The 20,553-nt window shown below is 39.2% G+C and overlaps 3 protein-coding genes across 3 annotated transcripts; 2 read left to right on the top strand and 1 right to left on the bottom strand.

Annotated features, from left to right (window-relative positions):
• Window positions 1–3,052: 3,052 nt before the first annotated feature.
• On the top strand, window positions 3,053–13,381 carry LOC140927669 (protein mono-ADP-ribosyltransferase PARP12-like). The gene is made up of 5 exons (XM_073377350.1): window positions 3,053–4,133; window positions 5,596–5,796; window positions 7,662–7,872; window positions 9,174–9,476; window positions 12,970–13,381. The coding sequence occupies exons 1-5, from the start codon at window positions 3,053–3,055 to the stop codon at window positions 13,379–13,381; spliced, it is 2,208 nt and encodes a 735-aa protein (XP_073233451.1).
• Window positions 13,382–15,786: 2,405 nt separating this feature from the next.
• LOC140947927 (uncharacterized) lies at window positions 15,787–18,455 on the top strand. The gene has a single exon (XM_073397157.1). It carries the CDS (start codon window positions 15,950–15,952, stop codon window positions 17,579–17,581), a length of 1,632 nt encoding a protein of 543 aa, XP_073253258.1. The 5' UTR covers window positions 15,787–15,949; the 3' UTR covers window positions 17,582–18,455.
• Window positions 17,960–20,095, bottom strand: LOC140947937 (uncharacterized). Its single transcript, XM_073397167.1, has 2 exons — window positions 19,857–20,095; window positions 17,960–19,757 (listed from the first exon to the last, which is right to left on the bottom strand). The coding sequence occupies exons 1-2, from the start codon at window positions 20,006–20,008 to the stop codon at window positions 17,981–17,983; spliced, it is 1,929 nt and encodes a 642-aa protein (XP_073253268.1). The 5' UTR covers window positions 20,009–20,095; the 3' UTR covers window positions 17,960–17,980.
• Between the last annotated feature and the right edge of the window lie 458 nt (window positions 20,096–20,553).

Here is a 20,553-nt window from a genome sequence, read left to right as displayed (position 1 = left end):
AATAATGAGATTAAAGAAAAAGTAAATGGCGAGGAGACCTGAAAGAAACCACGAGGCTTATAATGAGTCAGGTCTCCTCAACTTAGGGTCAACTAGTCTTGATAATATAATTACAATATGGGCTTATGATGGCTAACTTTGACCGCAAACTCACACACACACATACACACACACACACCCACACACATGTTAAATTAATTAATCTAATAATCTCCTTAGTGCCATACTGAAGCTAATACGTACTAAGAAGAAATTCTTTAAGCTTTCTTTTAAAAGAAGCAGAGGAGGACGAACCAGTTATAGTAGAATTTAGCAAATTATAAAACTTTGGACCTTGGAAGTAAATTGAGAACTGTCTGGTGTTCGTTCTTCATAGTGGTAAGCGAAATAAGGGGGCATTCCTAGTATTATAATTATGGATTTGACTGTTTATTAGAAAGATGTTATTGAATTTGGAAGGGAGTGCAGAGTTCTTGAGCAATGGTAGAGTTGTTCACTATTCTTAACGCACGTTTCTGTAAGATTACAATTCTTTGAAGGTTCGCTTTATAGGTGCCACCCCAAGCTAGGTTGCAATAGTACAAGTATGGAAGTATCATTGAATTGTACAAGATACGGAGAGATTGAGTTGAGAGAAAAAACCTAGATTTATGAATGATTCCTATGAATTTTGATAATTTACTGGCTAATAGAGATATGTGAGGTTTCCAGGTCAGATTATCATCTAAAAAGACACCCAAGAACATGGTTTCAGAAACACAAAGGATAGGCTGCTCGTTTATAGAAACTTGAAATTCAAACAATTGCCTTTTTTTGCCAAGGCTTAAATACCATTAAATTAGTCTTGGATAAATTCAAGGAAAGCCGGTTTGCGGCAAACCAGGTTGACAATTTGTTTAATTCTCTATTTAATGTATTAATTAGGTAAACAGGATCATTGTGAGAGATAAATAGGTTTGTATCATCAGCAAACAAAATTGCATCAAGTATGGAAGCGTTGTTCAAATTATTAACGTACAGGATAAAAAATAAAGGACCAAGAATAGAGCCTTGAGGCACCTCACGGAAAATCCTCTGTGAGGAAGACCTTACATTGTTAAATTCGACAAATTGTTTCCTCTCAGAGAAATAACTTTTTACCCATTCTAGTGCCAGACCAATGCTCCCATAATGCTCCAGTTTGTCAAAAAGGATGACATGATATACCGTGTCAAATGCTTTCGAAAGATCTAAAAATACTCCAATAGCATGTTCTCTTCTATCAAAAGCAGAAGAAATTTTATCACACAAATCAATAAGTGCGAAGCAAGGTGAACGATTTTTCCTAAAGCCATATTGATTATCACAGAGTACATGGAAGTCATTGAGATAATTTATGATACGGTTGTAAATTATTCGCTCCAAAAACTTTGAAAAGCAAGGTAGAACTGAAATAGGTCTGTAATTACTGAAGAGAGCTTTGTCACCTGATTTAAAAAATCGGAACCACACAAGCAATTTTCAATTCATCTTGAACGATACCGTGGATAATAGAGAGATTTATAATGTGAGTTTAGTGGAGAAGAAATGCTGCCAATAGATCGTTTTATAATAGACATGGGAATGTTGTCATACCCTGCTGATTTTCCTGCTGGAAAATTACATGCAATATCCACAATCTCCTCCTGAGTTGCTAAATTTAGGAACATAGACTGAGGGAAATCGCCAGAAAGAAAATTTTTATGCGAATTGGCAGATTGAATCCGTTTGGCAAGGTTTGGTCCAATATTACTGAAGTAACAACAAAATCGATTTGCAATCTCCATTGGGTAAGAAATTTCTTGGTCATCAACCTTGAAAACAGAGTTGGGTTTGGGTCTCAATTTCTTGTTATTTAGAACCTCATTAAGCAGATGCCAGGTGGCTCTCATATTAGATTTTGACTCGTTTAACTTCTAATCATAATATAAGCGTTTTGCAATTCGTAAGGAGTGATTTAATTTGTTCTTATATGTTTTATATATCAGTTCCTTCTGAGGAGAAGGATTTGAAAGATACTACTTGTATAATTTATTTTTCTGCTTGATAGATTTAAGAGGGCCCTGAGATATCCATGGCCTCCTCAGATGAAGGCGACGTTTTAGTTTCTTCGAAGGGAAATGTTTTTCATAAGTTTTAGTGTATCGCTCGAGAAATTTACTATAGCAGATTTTAGGATCATTATACTCGTCGAGGTTAGACCATTCAATACAATCTAACTCCTCTAAGAAGCTGGATATATTTTGCTCGCTTTTGTCACGAACAAATAAACTTTCTTGGCTTTGATGGGTACGCAATTATGATCAAGGGAAATGGAAAATATTGGCAAATGGTCCGAAATGTCAGTCATTAATAGTCCAGACCTCAAATAACTATGCTCAACATGATTGGAAAAAATATTGTCTATCAGAGTAGCAGTGTGAGAAGGAAAATTGTAATCGTTGGCAACAGTAAATGAGTTAAAAATCATCATTTTTGTGCTCAATTATCTCACTGTTGTAGTATATTATAAAACAATTATTCACCTCAGTGTCGGTGGCTAGTAGTGGACATCCACCACTAGCCACCTAGATCTAGTGATTTTGTTGCGGTTCTCATTGCGGTCATTGTTTAGCATTTTATTTTTTTGTTTATAAGTTAACAAGAGCCTCCCTTCACTTTCAGCCGTGGCTAATTTATCTATATATTAGGAGGGGTTTTCTTTAGTGTTGCTGGTCTTCATTGTAGCTTTTTCCTACTTGTCTTCCTTACACCTCAACAAAAACAGAAGCAAGGCTTAATTGTTAGATGCTACAATTTTACCTTTGAAATTTCCCAAAATTTGATCTTGTCAAACCTTCACATAAAATGCCATTCCGACCACGGCTTTTCGCCCCACCAGGCTCCACCCTCTATTCTCAGGACTCCATACCGCTGATTAAAATAGTGCAGGCTCGTAAATGTGGAAGTAGCCAACAATCGCAATAATAATGATAATAATAATTATTATAATAATAACATGTTTAAACAGGAGGACCATTCCAGGTTCTGTAACATGGCGAACTTCAGCACCCAGAGAGAAGCATTGAAGGAAATGATGGAACTGCTCCTGGGAAGTGGAGGAGAATTAGAACTCGAGAGTCTAGAACGGCAACTCAGTTCACACAACCGTCGTTTGGTGTCAGATTTGGGAGAGCTGGATTTCGTGAAAAGCTTTAAGTCCAAATCGAAAGAAATGGTTAAGTTGGATATCCCGCTCAAGTTTTGTACTCAAGTTGAAGAGGAGGGCGGATGTGTTTCAAAAGGATGCATTGCTCTTCATTTATGCCCTTACTTTATCAAGGAGAAATGCAGTTTCAACTTAAAGTGCAAAAGATCTCACGACTATGGTGACCAACATACAGTTGGTGTTCTAAATCACTTCCGCCTCGGTTTCTTAACTAAGGATCCTTTCTCTTCTCTCTTGCAAAAGATTTTGCAAATGATTGTGGATAAAAGCGAACTACAACGAACTGCTGCCAAACGATCTGTTCCAGACATCTGTAGATACTATAACAACAAAGCAACCTGCCAGAAAGAGGACATTTGTCCCTACTTGCACGTGTGTAAACATTTCATTGATGATCATTGCAGTTTTAACAATCGCTGTATAAGGGATCATAATTTCTCTGCCCCGCACAACAGAAAAGTGCTTGAAGGATATGGCATGGATGGGATCAGTGATCTGGAAGTGCTTCAGCACTTGAAAGGCAGAGAAAGAAAGCATGCTCTCAGTGGAAGTTCTGATGTTGAAAATCCTGATAAAGTATTTCCCAAAGCAGTAACTCCTGTTGTCCCGGTTCCTACTTCCAAAGCAAAGGATGAAAAGGAAAAGGACAATGAAATTTGTGGATTTAATCTGCGTGGCAAGTGTAACTATGGCGACAGCTGTATCCATCGTCACACAGAGCTACCTTACTTGTGGGAATTTTCTGTACATGGTGAAAAATGGGAGAGCTTTTCAAGTGATCTTAATACAATGCTAGAGCAAACCTACTGTGATGTTAAGGAAGGCAGCTGTAGAGTAACGATCAGAGGAATTCTTCATCGTGTTAAATTTGATGGTATGACTGCTGAACCAGTTTTACCAGATGATGGTAAGTATCTCCTATTTGAAAGTTACAAACAATATTAGGTTTGACAGCTGAGAGGTACTGCCCTATATGGGCTTTACTGGCATTTGCAGCTGTTTTGTGGGGTATAGTTTTCTTAAATTAGTTTAGTCTGGGATATAGCAGGGCTTTCATTAAGAGGTGGCAATCGGGATTTCCCCAGGCTACTATTAACATGGCCCCCAGCTAGTTTCAAAGGAAAAAGTAGAACCATAAGAAATCCCTAGCTGACTGATTCCCTGCCTACTTGTTGTATTTTCCTGGCAACTTGAAATCTTGGTGACAACCCTGATATAGGGTATAGAAATCAGAGAGTTTGGGTCTAGAAAAGCGTATCAATATTCTGGAAAACTGATTATAGCAATAGTCTAGACTAATAAGAAAACTACAAATTGGTACTAAAACCTAAATTTACCCACAACTCGGTAAGCTTTGTTTTTACTGAACTGGGCTGGTGTCCTTAGTAGTGTCTGGAAGATAGTGACTTATGAAAGTTTGGTTTAGTACAGGGAAGCAAAATTAGCTAAACTGTTCCTAAAGTACCCCACACGGGGTTTGAAACATGTACATAGTGTGTTATTAAGACAAAATCTGACATGCAAACTGTGTTCAAAGAGTTTACATGCACTGAGAAATAGGGAAGAGGGACTTTTTAAACTACAGTATAGAACTAGGTAGTAGCAGTAGCAGCAGTAGAAGTAGTAGGGTCCAAAACTAGTAGTAATACGCCGGGGGGGGGGGGGGGTACTTTAGGAATTTTTGGGTGGGGATGTGCCGCTGGGACCTTGGACCCCTCAGCCTATACCAGAGCTCGTTCAAATGAATTTTGCTACCCTATACTAGACTAAACTCCCAAAATCCCTCCCCCCCATCCTAGAGTAGCTGTTTTTCCTGAAACTACTGAGGTTGCAAAAAACACAGTCCAGCCAAAACAAATCCAATTTGATTTTTTCGTATTTTTGAGTGGCAATTCCCGGTACGGTTTCCCTATTTTAGACTAAAATCTTCAACCAATTGATCAGTTTCCTGGAAAATGATACCCTATTCTAGACCTAAACTCTCTGATTTATATACCCTGTCCCAGAGTAAACTGCTTGAAAACCATACCCTTCACAGCAGCACATACCTATATAGCTTATATATGGCAGTACCCCTCGGGTAGTAATATTAGTAGCTATTAGTGAAAAAATATGTTTAAGCAGCTGCAACTTAAAAGGGAACGCTTATAAGATCTCTGAGAGAACCGAGGGTCGCCCTATGTATGGGAATCCAGGACAGTCTTGGATTTTGGATTCCACGCAAGTGGCAAATCCAGGGGGGGGGGGTCCACAGGGTCCAGACCCTCCTATAAGAAGCAAAATTTAACAGGATTCAGGATTTCCTTACATGAGGTGAAGAGGGATTTACAGAACAATAAATAGTGAAGATATATTCCTTTCTCTATCAGCTGTGAATTGGACATCTCCTAAGATTCAACGACTGTCTACTGTATCATCGGTGGTTGCAGCAGCAGGCCATGTTTTTAGCACTAGGTGGCATTGGTACTGGCAGGATGAAAACAACAAGTGGCAGTCATATGACACACAAACTGATGGACACGCAGCCAGCACCACCAACAGCCAATGTCTTGAGAGAGAATACATGGCAGGTAAGAAATCTGCCTCTCCTGTAATTTTACCCTAATCAGTTGCTTGTATGTCATGTAATATATCAAACATGAGATGCAGTGTTTCATCACCAGATGAAACACCGAGAAGAGAGTTGAAAATACGACGCGCAGCGGAGTATTTTTGACGAACTTCGAGGTGTTTCATCTGGTGATGAAACACTGTGTCGAATGTTTGATATTTCTTCTCAAACAAAATCATTTTTGAAGGAGAAATTAAGGATGCAAATACTAAGCAGTGTTTCATCCGATTTCCAAACACTCATTAAACAATAATTTCCTTTGTATTTTCTTAATGAATTATTAATGAGTTTGAGAAATAAATTTCAAACTTTTTGTCCTTTGGGGAATAATTTCAGCAGACCATCCCATGCATAATGGATGAATGTTTGATTTCAGATCCTACTCAAACACATCCACAGCTGAGATATAATAAAAAATGTATACCTTACCAACATTGTTTTTAAAATGTATACCTTACCAACATTGTTTTATTGTGGAAGTTCTGCACTACAGTAAAACCTGCATTTAAGAACCTAGAGGTTCAAGACGTTACAGGCAGAAATTTGGCATTTTCATACTCAAGTTTATAAGAACATGTTCAGCCTGCCGAGGAAAAGAGGTTCTTATACAAAAGATCACCCCAATTTCAATTGTCAAAATTCTGAATTTTAACTGTATGTGAAACCTCTGACAATATGTAATCGTGTATATGCTTTCTTTAATTATTTCAATTAACATCATGTGCACAATTATATAAATGGCCTATTTAATGTTTTGTTCAGCAGGTTATTGTTTAGTCAGCAAGCATTCTGACTATTCTTATTTAGCTTGGCATATGCTTGTTTAAACTAGTTCTAAACCATTATGTACTAGTACTGTAATATTTCTGTGAATGACTATGCTACGACAAACTTTGAAAAATTAAGAACCTATTAAGAACCTAATCAGCCTGATTTGTCAAAAAGTACCCTGAAATATAAGAACCAGCTGTAATTCAGCCTGATAACGAAAATTCTATGTTCCTTATATGAGGGTTTTTACTATATTATATTATTTAGTTAGAGAAATTACCGGTAATATTATTTTTCCTTTGTACCTTGATCTTTTCCTTCTGATTTTTTTGTTTTTTTATTCTATTATTTGTCATCCAATAAAAAGAAATTCAGTCTACATCCTACAGCATGCTATCAAATTTGTTCAGTGAGAGGAAAGAGGTGGCCCATGGGGAGAGGCCTGGAAGGTCCACATCACCCCCCTTTGAAAACAAACCCAAGACCACAGGACCAAAAACAAAATTCCTGTCCAGCCCTCTCCTCTCTAGGCTTGGTTTCAGGAGATTCCTGGGAGCATTAGGACAGCCATGGCTAGAAACTGATGAGCCTATCTTCACCCTCCCAACCCTCATGTCATGGTCTAGAATAATAAAAGGGCCCCTAGTTTGCTGTCATCTCAGTAGCGGATCCAGCGGGCGGGTCCGGGGAGTCCAGATCCCCCTATCAGACCTGACGCTTGTTTGCAACTGAATTTCTTACATCGACGGGATGGTATATCACTTTTTAACTGGCTGATTTTTTTAAAATGAAATGCGCGTTGCATTGTGTCACTAAACTAAATTCCAGGGATATTAAAAAATGTAATTGGTTTTGGATACCCTCCTATGGTCTGTTCGTCTCTGCTCACAAAGCTGTATTTCCCGAGCCAACGGCAACCGGCGTTCACTGATTGAGTAAGATGTGGTCGTCTCTGAAAAATTCGTGGATCTGCCCCTGCATCCGGCTCTAATTGGCAACAAAAAACATTTTCTTTCTTTCTTTTGTAATCTGTAATTTATGTTTTTCGTTCAGAAATGAAAAGATCAAAAGAACAATTTAATTCATTTCAGCTTTTCTTCTTCTTAGAGAAGGATTGTCACTCCTTCAGTGCCTCTCATCACCGTTACACTCTGTACTTCAAAGGATGGTACCAACAAAATGATGTTCATAAAACCAAAAGGCCTGTTAGAAGGAGGCCTGCTGACTTCGTGACCAAAAAGAATATGAAAGATATTGCTCAGCGGTACTGTACATTAAAGCTGTTAAATTAAAACTGTTTATATAAGTACGATCCTGTTTTAAGCTTGCGTCTGTGCAAGGTAATCCAAGGAAGTTTTGGATTCTTGATTCCACTGATTCTTTGTCGATGGAACTTGGATTCCGGAATGCAATCGTTGTGCAATCCGGAGTATCCCCCTGGGGCTGAATTCCGGATTCCAAATCCCAGGGGCTCGGATTCCCCAAAGAAAAATTTTGGATTCCAGATTTCAATCGTTAATCGGATTCTTGAATCGTAGAGCTGAATTCCGGATTCCACCAGCCTGCGAGCAAGATCTCCTTGGGCGAGCAAAGCAAGCCGCGCGAGAAGGCGCGAGCGAGTGGCCAAGCCCTCTCGGGTGCCTCTCGCGCGTCAGCTTTTCATGATAACCTCCAAATGGAAAGCTTGCTCGCAGGCTAGATTCCACAAGCAAAACTTGTGCGAGGACCCGGTATCTTGATCACCTCAGTGGCCTTACATGAGGCGTTAAGCATTCAAAAATAAAAAGATGACACAACCAATTAGGGAAGATCTGTCGAAACCACTGGAAAGGGCGCTAATTATGCCAAGTTGGAAAGTGATACGTCTTAAGCGAGCGAAAACTCTTAAAGTTGCGAAAATTTACACAAGCCATCATCCAAAGGCCTGTAAATTTAATTTGCGGAGCTATATCTTCCCACGCTTAAGACGTATCACCCTCAAACTTGGCAAGCTTACTAATTTTACGGCGCTCTTTCTTGTAGTGTCGACAGATTTTCCCTAACATGTCCATATCAATCATAGCACTCAGAGATCGCCGATGAAACGCCGCTGCGGTCATGTGCGATCGTGATTGTAACGCCCGGGTCGCAACCCGGATACTGAGATGACGGATTTGACTTTTAATTACTAAATCGCGTTTGCGATCACCGCTCTTCGATAAATAAAATGTCATTGCGATCGCATCTTTTTGCGCCGAGGTCGTAATACCCTGGGAGCAGAGGTTTCTCTTTTCCTATTTCATCCCCTTTTAGCTTTTTTCCCCACTGCGGAGCCTAGTCTCAGGCTAGTTTCTCTCTTGTATGGCTTTTAGTGTTTACGAAGTCATTTGCATGGCTTGTCTGTAGCGTATACAAGCCACGCGAAGACTTCGTAAACGCTAAAAGCCATTCAAGAGAGAAACCTATGCTCGCAGGGTACGGTCGTACTGGCATTATGGAAGTGTAAGCAAAAGAGTAGAACGACTTTGTTTTCACGCTTCGAACGTTGCTTAACTTTAGTATTCCTCTTGTCATTTATTTAATCAGGCGAAGAGCAACTGCCTTGGCCCGTCCACAATCAAGTCCATCGTCATCAGAATTTGATGGTTTGCCATCTCACTGGCATCATATCTCTGTTGGTGAAGAATTTTCATGTGTAGAACTCGGAACCACATCTGATGAATACAAGCGGACACAAAAGAAATTTCAGGACACCATGGATGTACATCACACGATTTCCAAGATAGAGCGAGTGCAGAACCCAGATTTATGGACACGATACAATCAGTATGTGATTTATGTCATTCCTTCTACTGAAAAATTTATTCAACCTTCCCCCAGTAGAGAAGGGTAGGGATGACGTCACAAAAACTAAATTTGGAAAATTATGAGATTGGTTGTTGTGGCAGTTGCTAAAAATCAGCCTCTTGGTGGACATATTAGCAATGTTGTTATATAGCTGGAAATTTCTTCTCAACAGCGCGCGGTCTCATTAGTTACATGACATCTAACTATGAAACCGTTTGGAGCGGAGAATTTAAAGGACGTCTTCCATTAGTTGGTGGATACTCTTAGCCTAAAATAATTCAGATTACTGACATATCTTGTATTATGATTCTGTATACGCGATGCTGGAGTCAGGACATCAAGGAAAATATCTGGAATGCTATCAGTCTCATTTCTCATTCTATGTATAAAGCAACATATTTTTAATTTATATATATATTATCTAATTTAAGGATTGTTAGGAGTTTGAAATAGGGAGCACACTCTCTCTGGTATGTACAAAGAAGATGGTGCGGAGACATTTGTTATGCTTAATACGAAGACAATCTAATCTGGTTTTGCTGGCACATCCCCAAGCAAGAATACCGTAACTCAAATAGGGATATATTAAAGCATAATAAATTTGTTTTAGTATATTCAGATCTATGTAATATCTTAGTTTTGAAAGGATTCCTAAATTTTTAGCTAATTTATTATTTACATGTTGTATCTGTGGTTGCCAGTTGACATGTTTATCTGTATAAACTCCCAAGTACTTTATGTAATCTTTCTGTTCAATACCAGTGATATTTATCTTTGGGTGGCACCTAGATGATGAGACTAACATGTAACTGGTCTTTGCGATGTTAATAGATAACTTATTGAGAGCACAGTAGTTATAAATTCGTTTAAGCTCTTGATTCATTACGGATTCAAGCTGTTTTAAGTTGTCGCTAGAGTAAAATAAATTGGTGTCATCAGCAAAGCTCCGCACCGAAAGTTTGTCGACACAGTTTGATAAGTCGTTCACATAGAGCAAAAATAAAAGAGGACCTAAAGTCGAGCCTTGGGGTATACCGCAGGTAATATTTTCATAGCTAGATTTAATAGAGTCAATTTTAACATATTGTCTTCGATTGAGGAAATAACTTTCAAACCAATCGTGTGGTGTACCCCGAATTCCATACAGATATAGTTTAGAGAGCAGTATTTTATGATTTGCTGTGTCAAATGCCTTTGATAGGTCGAGAAATAAACCACATGTTATTTGACCTTTGTCAGTAGCTAGCTTCAGATTGTCAGTAATTTCAAGAATAGTTTGTTCAGTGGAATCTCCTTTCCTAAATCTAGACTGATATTTGTACAAGATTTGATGTTTATCTATGAACGAATATAATTGATTATAGACTAGACGCTCGAGCACTTTACTAAAAGGTGAGAGAGAGTTGCTATGGGCCGATAGTTGCTAGGGTCTGTAGCATCACCACCCTTATACACTGGAGAAATTTATGAGACTTTTAAAATATCAGGAACAATGGCTGGGCAGCTATTTTAATTAATTTATTAGCAATATCTAAGGATGACTTATGATCATTTAAACCTTTAAATAGTGAACATACTTGGGTTTCAGTGACGCAGGACATAACAAAGCTACAATGCTACTGGAGTCCAACTTATAAATTGGGTCGGACTTCCATCACAATTTTCAACTCTTTTGGCCAGGTTTTGACCCACATTGACAAAATGTTTATTAAATTGATCAGCGATCTCAGCCTTATTAGTGTAAGCTCTATTGTTACGTTTAATTTTCGAGATGGGGGTTTGTCCCTTTGAGTTGCGCTTGACTAGCATACTAATCAATTTCCAAGATGCCTTCAGGTTGTTTTTACATAGGTCAAAGTTTTGTGAAAAGTAGTTCTTTTTGCAAATGTTCTTAAGCCAATTCAGTTTGTTAGCATACTTTTTATATTCCGTCACCTTAATTGGATTGTTAGAAAGAAAATGTGTTTTGTATAATTTATGCTTAGTTTTGATTGATTTCAGAATACCATTAGTTATCCACGGCTTAGTACATAATTTCTGTTTCTTCTGGGACTCCATATTCCTCTTAAACAGGCCTGGCTTGTTAACGCAAAGATTCAAACCAAATTTTAGAAGGATTTGCACGAAGTCATCAGAACAAACCGGTGCTTATATCTCCTCATCAATTTGCTCTGACGGACTGATTTTCGGCAAAGGGGCCTTTTTCATGTCTTCCATAATTTCACAAATTTGAATTTTTGTGACGTCACACTCCTATTCTCTATATTTGCTGTAATAACAGAGGCTGTGACTCCTATTAAGGCCATGCTTTGGAAAGTCAGTTGAAAGCAGGGGAAGATAATATTGAATTCAAAGCATTTGTGATAGGCGAATGGTCGACTATCCGAGTTGTTAATCAAAAAGGGAGTATGCTTGGATTGTGAAAAGGCTACAATTCCGTGGATGTGCCTTTTAACAGTCCTTTAAGGAGGAAAGTGGACAAAACGTTACTGCAATGGCCACTGCTGAATTGATACACAAAAAATCTATGGTTTTAGCCTGCGTAGCAAGCGTTTCCAATCGAGTTATTGCGCGAAAGTTAGAACGAGAGCCAAAAGAAAAAGATGGAAGGGGGAGGGGGAGGGGAGAATAAATTGGCTTTCACTAGTCTCCACTGCTCGATCTCCAATTATACTTTGAAAGAACTCTGATCTCATAAACCGTCACACAAATAAGTATTTAACGCTACCAGTACCGCACCAATCAGAAGCTGCGTTCGTGGGCGAACGCAGTTTTTCAAAATCGTGGGGTTTGCGGGCAAATTGCCAACTTTGAAACTTTGGCTAAAAAATTGCCCAAACTAGCAGGTTGTCATTAACAGTTTGCCTATATGTTTTCCCAATGAATTTTACGGTTATTTCCTCGTGCGCATATCATGTAATCCTCGAACGGCAACTTTCTCATGCTATGACAAGTGCGTCGACCTATTCGAGGTCGTCGTCAGAGAGAATGGGTATGGTATTGAGAGGTACCTTCAATCGACGACAAAATTGTTTTGGCATTCTCCTCAAATGGGACAACTTCGAAGAACAAATCAGTCCAGTCCACACCCGTCCCTCTCCTGTCCATTCAAATTTGGGGCATTTGTTGTTTTTGTACATGTAGCTCGAACAGCGGCACAACATTGTATGGAAGGGCTTAGGGGTATGGGGGAATGAAAGCTTTATTTCCCCCTTTTTTAAGTCGGCGAAACGTCAGAGAGGCCCTTTAGGACAAAGTGTCTCAACTAATTTTGTCGCCGATTGTAGCTCAGATTGTGACCCGGCTGGGTTGGGAGAAAATGCCCTGATCTCAAACCTAAATTTCGCTTTATGCTAGTTCAACGTTGCCTAGTCCCTGTGCGGCGTCTTCCCATGCCTTCTCGGTCAATGCATTTCGGTGACGTATCCGAGACGAACCGACTACGTGATCCGAAACGCATCGGCCGCGTGCAGTTATGAGGCCTAGGGACTAGGCAAAGTCAAACGTAAGACAAAACCCTTGTTTTCCTTTTTAGGGAAAAAGGTCGCATGGCCAAAAAGGCTGGGAAAGAACCTGAAGAAAGGCAGCTGTTCCACGGAACCAAATCCAACACCGTCGACGCCATCTGCCAGCAGGGTTTTGACTGGCGAATGTGTGGCAAGCATGGCACAAAGTATGGAAAGGGAAGTTATTTCGCTTCTAAGGCCAACTACTCACACCGCTTCACTGACAGTCAGTTAAGGGGTAAAAAACAAATGTTTTTGGCTAGAGTATTGGTAGGTTCTTACACCATTGGTAACAGCTTACTGGCTCGTCCACCACCCAAAGACCCTTCTACCCCTCACGTTTTGTTTGACTCCTGCTGTGATAACAAAACCAACCCCTCCGTGTTTGTTATCTTTGACAATGGCCAGTCGTACCCAGAGTTTTTAATCACTTATATGTAAGTTGCCATTGATATTTCGAAATCCCCTGGCAATACCCCCCTCCCCCCCGTCCCCCAAGCCCGAATCTTTTTCACTATTTCCCCTGCAATATCTTGACTATGAAAGTAGCGTTGTACCGTATAAAACACTAATACGGATTCTGACCAATAGTTTCCCCAATAAGTTTTTCGGGCTGCGGGATTTCCCTTATTTGAGGCTCTGGATTCGGGATTTTAAAGCAAAACCGGGGCGAAATTCGGGATTGAAAGTATTCACGGGAGGTGGGATACCACAAATAATACAGAAGAACATCGATAACTCGAACTCCCCGGGGCTCGAACCAACTCCCATTTCCCTTGGATTTCACCCCACTTTTCAGACCTTTATACTCGGTTAACTAGTACTCCTCGCTAACTCGAACTAAATTTCCTTTACCTTTACCCTGAATTTTACCCCGATAACTCGAATTCTGGGTCTTGTAACTCCACTCGGATGCCATTTCATTAGCTTTTCTTGTTTTATAATCAGTAAAACCACTAATACTAACACTATAGCAATTTGATTTTGATTGGTGCAACGAACAGATCACGTTTGATCACAAAAAGGATAATGATGTCACTGGTTGTGATAAAATAAGTTAAATTTGCAATGTACTTTACACTAAAGTGCTGAAATATCAGTGACTATTCATTTGGCGGTTGTCGATCAATGTTGATTATAAGTTTGCTGAGAGAACTGTAACAATTGGCATTTTTATTTGCTTATAGGTATAGGAGAAATTTTATAATAGATGCAAACAACAGCGCGCATTTTTCAATTTTTCTTTATAATTGTAGAGTTTCAGGACCCTTTTTGGGTTAAAAAGTTTGATAGTGTTATAAAAGAGATAAGTTTTTAAAAGAGGTTGAAAACCTCTCTAAATAATTTATTTCTCTCATTTTTAACAATGTCTTGAATTTTTCACTCATCTGTTATTTACGAAAATAGCCAGTCTTCACAGACACACACACAAAAAAAACAAACAGAACTGGAAAGATCTCATTGCGCTGAAATAACAAATAGAAAATGGGCGTAACTGATTTTTAAGTACGATGGAATGACTTATCTCCTCAGATCGTTGATGAGGCAGTGCGGGTACGTTCCAATGATTGGATTCCAGAATCATAGCAATATCATGAACAGATTTTTGTGCAAATCTCTTCGATCCAAATTTTTGGGCCATTGGTGTGATACATCCATCATGATTTTTAAATTCCACCAGATTTCTGGATTTTACCATGCAATGAATGCGAAAACAAGTTATTTAAGAGTTTAAGCCATTTAATGTTATTCTGGAATATGGTCAATCGAACGTGCTCTTTGACCTGAAGTTTCATTTGGCATATCCTTGTTGCTAGCTCCGGACGCCACTTTCCGGTTCTTGTTCACTAACACGAATCTGTACGAGTTCTCGAAGTATAGTTACGTCGATAACTCTTCGTTCTTGTATGCTACTAGGAACACAGCAATCTTGCTACCTTACTAGTTCTTCGAAAAGTCCACTGCGAAAGTGTCTTCCGGAATGCTATTTTTTCTCGTAAAGGTATGCCATCCAATACTTTTGATTTTCGTCCAGACTAAAAGCAAATATTAGTAGTATAGGGCGCACCGAATTGTCCATTTTTTGGGTTGGTCCATTTTTTGGTTGCTAGTGTCCTTTTCTTATTGCATTTATTATCCACTGAAAATGCAACTTAGTGTGGGTTTAAGCAAGCTATGTAATAAACAATTTTGTGACATCCGGAATAGTCAAGGTCAAGATAAGTGTTATCAGCCAAACCGAAGGCCGAGGCTGATAACACTCACCGAGATCTTGATTATTTAGGATATCACAGGAACCGAATCTAATGATTGTTTTATTATACATTGTTTGGAAGAAAATAACGACATACATACCTTCGCAAGGAACCTGAACTGATACTGTTATTGGAAATCACTCTCTGCGCGCGCAACTTACAGATTAGTCAGTTGCAATTGTCTGCTAGCAGATAATTAACTTATCTGCAGGCTGCGCTGATTTTCAAAATTAGCTGTAGGCTGATAGCCAATGAGAAGACAGATAGTGATTACAATGTATAATAACAAAATATTCACTGCTTAAGACTCCTATTTCAGAAAGAGATTAATCGGTGCGTCCTAAACTGCTATTGTTCTTACAAACACATGGAATAAAGCATGTGTTAAAATCAAAATAAAGGTAATTATCAGCCTTTATAAAAACAAAAACAAAAAAAACAAAGAAAAGGAAAATACAAGAAACGAAACAAAACCACATCGACATGGTAAAGCCAAGTGTATAAAACAGTAACTTTCCATTACAGTGGTCAAAAAAAACCTTAAGGGCATATTAAAATAAGAGCGTCATACACCGTATTCACAAATGGCGGACGCGCGGGAAAAAACTGGTACCTAATCATGAAAACGAGGCGTTGGAGGATAACAAACACAAATTTCTCACTGATAGCACAGTTTTAGTCAACTTACAGAGCGGTGATTTCTTCTTTTTACAACGTTTCGGCGGACTTTTTTTACTGTAACAGGTTTCTTAGGATGTGGTCAAGTTCTAAAGTTTACTGTTGTGTTCCCCTTTGCAACCAAACGGGCCGCGTAGATCCGCAAGGAAACAGAGTGGGATTTTTTACTTTTCCGAAGGATCCAAACATTCGCCAGCAATGGCTACAGAAAATCCGAAGAGATGTTGGCCCTAACTTTTCATTAACGAAAGATACCAAGATCTGCTCGTTACATTTTCGTGAAGAAGAAATAAAAACAGGCATTTCCGGCAAAAAAATGGAATTGGTGAAGGGCACAATTCCTTCGAGGTTTGCGTGGCGTACTTCTCCACGGAAAAGACATTCGCCATTAGACAGAAGTCAAATACCTGAAAAAAGGAAGCAAATGGAGGATTTATCTACATGCAACGAGAATGGATGTGCGGCTGAAGACCTACACAGTGTACCGGTAGCTAGCACGAGCACAGTAGACAGCAGCAGTCTTTCAGAGGATGATATGGTTTCAAACAACCTCGAAACTTCTGACCATGAAATTCAAGAAGAATCACTCGAATCATTGAAAATGCAGCTGCTACATGCCCAGAAAGAGATTGCTTGTTTAAATGAAGATTTATCAAATTTGAAATCACGCTTAGCTAAAACTGAAGCTGAACTGGTGAATTCAGAAAAGGAACTCAAACGTCTATCGCAGGAAAACAATGACCTAAAATCACGTACGTTTTGCATAAACAATCTGTCAGACAACGATTCTATTTCATTTTACACTGGTTTCCCAAACTTAGAGACGTTCAAAGCAACGCTTTCATATCTGAATCCAGGGGAAAATGGTGAAAATATTCGATACTGGCGTTCAATTGATGTGAAAGTAGACGACGAAAGGAAAAGTCAACAAAGGGATTGTAACAAACCTGGGCGAAGAAGAACTCTTCAGCCAGAGGAAGAGTTTTTTCTGGTGTTGTGTCGATTGAGACAGGGATTTAACGAGAAACATTTAGCATTTTTATTTGGCATTTCTCAGCCGACAGTTAGCAGAATTTTTATTTCCTGGATTAACTTTATGTTTCTTCGTTTTGGCAATATAAACATTTGGCCTAGCCGGGAGGAAATTAACAAAACTATGCCTGAAGATTTCAAAGTTAAATATCCAAACACGCGTGTCATCCTAGACTGTACAGAAATAAAATGTCAAATGCCAAGCAGCCTGCTTCTTAACAGCAGATTATTTAGTTCCTACAAGAACCACACTACACTCAAAGGGCTTATTGGGATTGCCCCTTCAGGAGCAATAACATTTACAAGCCAGCTGTATACCGGCAGCATTTCAGACCGAGAAATTGTAGAAAGAAGTGGTATCCTGGACTTACCCTTCAGCGAGGGTGATGATATAATGGCAGACAAAGGTTTTACAATCGAGGACTTGCTTCCTCTGGGTGTTACATTAAATATACCTCCATTTCTTGGCCAAGCAGCTCAGATGTCGCCAGAGGATGTGGTTAAAACACAAGTAATTGCAGCATTACGTATCCATGTGGAGAGAGCTATTAATAAGATCAAAAATTTCCACATTTGGGACAGAGTAACCCCCCTATCTTTATTTCCTGTGATTAATCAAATGTGGGCAGTCTGCACCTTTTTGTGCAATGTCCAGGACCCCATTATAACTGAGTAATACGTACCAATGCCATACCTACCTATGGAAACTGAATTGCCAAAAACAAAAAGAGTGCAAGAGGCCTCATAATAATTGACTTATTTAAGAGTACTGTAATAGATAATGTGAGATCTGGAAAGTTTACTGACTTGATATATTGCTTTTGTTTTGTGAGTGCACATGTGAGTTACATTTGACATTGAAATTTAAATGGGACTTGCTGCCAGGGTGTAACAGATTAAAATTAACCTGCTTTTATTTTATGTTTACATGTAGGTGCTGCTCTTAGTTCTTTTAAACGTTAATCATGTCTGACTCACCTACACTTGGCACTTGAAATCCGAAAGTCAATTAACCCTATACAGGGAATACATAATCAGGCAAAAAAACTGACATGGAAGGAATGCTGTAAGTAGTCTATAAGGCCTCAACTATGGCAAACTTAATGAAATGTTCATAATAATAGTAAAGGAGTTTTCTCTCAAGCTCTTGCCAGTACAGCGGGTCAAAGAGGACTCTCTCGATTGATATTCCCTTTTTGGTAAAAATCACAAAATCGCACCATTCAGCACCAGTTATCCCCATTTGCCCTTGGATTTGTGCATAATAGGGATGTGTTACTTTCAATTTACAATTCCCATCAATGTTCTCACAACAAAAACTGGCATCTGAACAAGCATCCAAAGGAGTTACTAGAAACTTCGTTTCTGGACATTTAACTTCTAGTAAGCCAAATGGCTTGCTGCAACCTGCATCAAAAACTTTTCCGTCAGGTGAGCAAGCCAGTACTGGTTCCTTTTTGTACACAACCAGACCGCTTTTGAAAACCTCAACCGGGATTGATCTCTCATTCATATACTTCATATAGGCATGAACTGCTTCGGGCTCGTATTTAATTCCATGTCTCGTATGTCTTGATGTAAAGGGTTTTGGGTTCATAAGCGTGTTAGCGAAAGTCTCGTGATTTCTTTGTCTGTGAGAAATCAAGTGAAAATTCGACGCTGTAAATCTGTATTTACGTTCTGACCTCCACAACTCGCTATTCGCTTGGTCTCTCGTCGCAGCCTCTAATGCGTTGATTTCATCCTCATCGAGGTTAAACTTCTTTACAAATTCATTTTCCTCATCAGGAAGTTCACGTCGCTCACCTTCCCCTTGCTTTCGTAAGGGGAAGGAAGGAAATTGCTCTATTTGTTGATTACGAGGCATGTTACGGGGAACAGCGTCTATGTTAATAGAGACATCAAAATTTGATTCCGTAAATGATAACTGATAACTTGCATAGGAACCAACTGGGCTATTACCAAATTTAGTTTCGGTTAACACATTGTGATTGGCTGCTACGTTCGCTAGCCCCATTTTTGGATTGATACTTCTTAATGTATCTTTGAATTTTGTTTCTTCTGCTTCCTGTACTCTGTCATTTGTTCTCGCTTCATAGAGAAGACACTTTAATCCCTCTTTTTGGGTTTCATTATTGTTCGCCAGCTTTGTTTTTTTCACAACCAGATCCATAACTGGTTGGGGCACAATAGTATCTCCCCTCCCTTTTCGGTGCCATGTTTGTAGTTTTGAAGTGCAAGCTTCTTTACTATTTTGGTCCGCGTCATCATGCAAGTCGAGCGTGCTTTTGCTTTCGTACAGAGAATATTTGCACATTTTAAGCATCAGGGCTAAAGCATGGTTACAATAACCTGTTTTCCCCGCCACGCAAGAACATGTTGACTGAACAACTTCACCTTTTATAATACACAATGCCAGCTGAATGTTATGTGGGGCATCGTTTTTTCTGAAGGAATGGTGACACTTGCAGCGAAAATAGAAATGTTTATCGTCACTGGTACATTCAATGTTTTTAAGGTATTCGTCTTCCAAAAATGTCTTTCCCTTTCTCCAGCTTGTCGGGACGGAATGATTAGTGCTTCCCAAGCGCTTTCCGCTGTTAGAGATGAAACGATCCATCTCAGCTTTCGTAAAAAGTGGCATTTTTTCTAAATTAATTCCCCAGCCATGCTGAGGAAAACTAAAATTATTAGCAGTCGAAAACGTGATAACAGAGCTTGTGGTAGTGTTTGTGGCGGTGTTTGTTGCAGCCGATTCATTTTGCTTTGCGAGTTTTCGTTTCGTGTAAATTAAATCCGGGTCTGGGTCGACAAGAAAACCATCCTTACCCTGATTAATGTATTCTTCAACTCTAAAAATGTAAGAAACATATAATATAAAAAGATAAGCTTTAATTTAGAGTGAAAAAGCGACAATTCAACAATCGAAAATGATGATGGTGGTTTCATACCGCTTTACGAGTTGAGCTTTTGTGCGAAGTCCTTTTGCTGGATCGTTTCTACATTTAAGCCAAAACCGTAATTCTTCATTTTTCAGCTGTGCTGGATTTCTTCCAGCTAAAGATGACCCGGGAATATCTTCTTCGTTAAGGAAAACGGACATGTTTACCTATAACTTCTTCTATGATCTGTAAGTGTTATCCTCCAACGCCTCGTTTCCACGTTTGGCCGATCACTCGTCCCAGGACAGCCGCCATTTGTGAATACGGTGTATTTTTTAGATTTTTAAACGATACAATATAACCTTGATTTGTAATTACTAAGGGGCTTTCCAGGTGTCCCAAAAACGTGGCAGTTATTGTAGTTTACAGGCAAACTCAGGGCGTTACGATCCGACAACGGCGATGCCAATAACACGTCGCATCTTTAAAACGTTTTCGCGATTATTCCATGTCACCCAGTTACACAAGAAGGAAAATTGGTTAGGTTGGAGCTTGAATAGCGAACCGCGCGCTCGTCCGAGTGCGGACAGGGACAGCAATCACGCTTTTTTGTACATTTCTCTACTGTCGTTTCGCGACTACAACGTCAGTGCTTATTTTCACGTTTTTGTCGAGGACGAGAACACAAGATAAGACAACAACTTTCTTTTTCTTTTCCTGAACGTTGATACAGTCCTTTAGAATTCAACTCCAAAAAAATTTGCCA

Source organism: Porites lutea, chromosome 1 (genome assembly GCF_958299795.1).
Source record: "Porites lutea chromosome 1, jaPorLute2.1, whole genome shotgun sequence".
Classification (NCBI taxonomy): domain Eukaryota; kingdom Metazoa; phylum Cnidaria; class Anthozoa; order Scleractinia; family Poritidae; genus Porites; species Porites lutea.
This window is presented reverse-complemented; position numbering and strand designations above follow the sequence as displayed.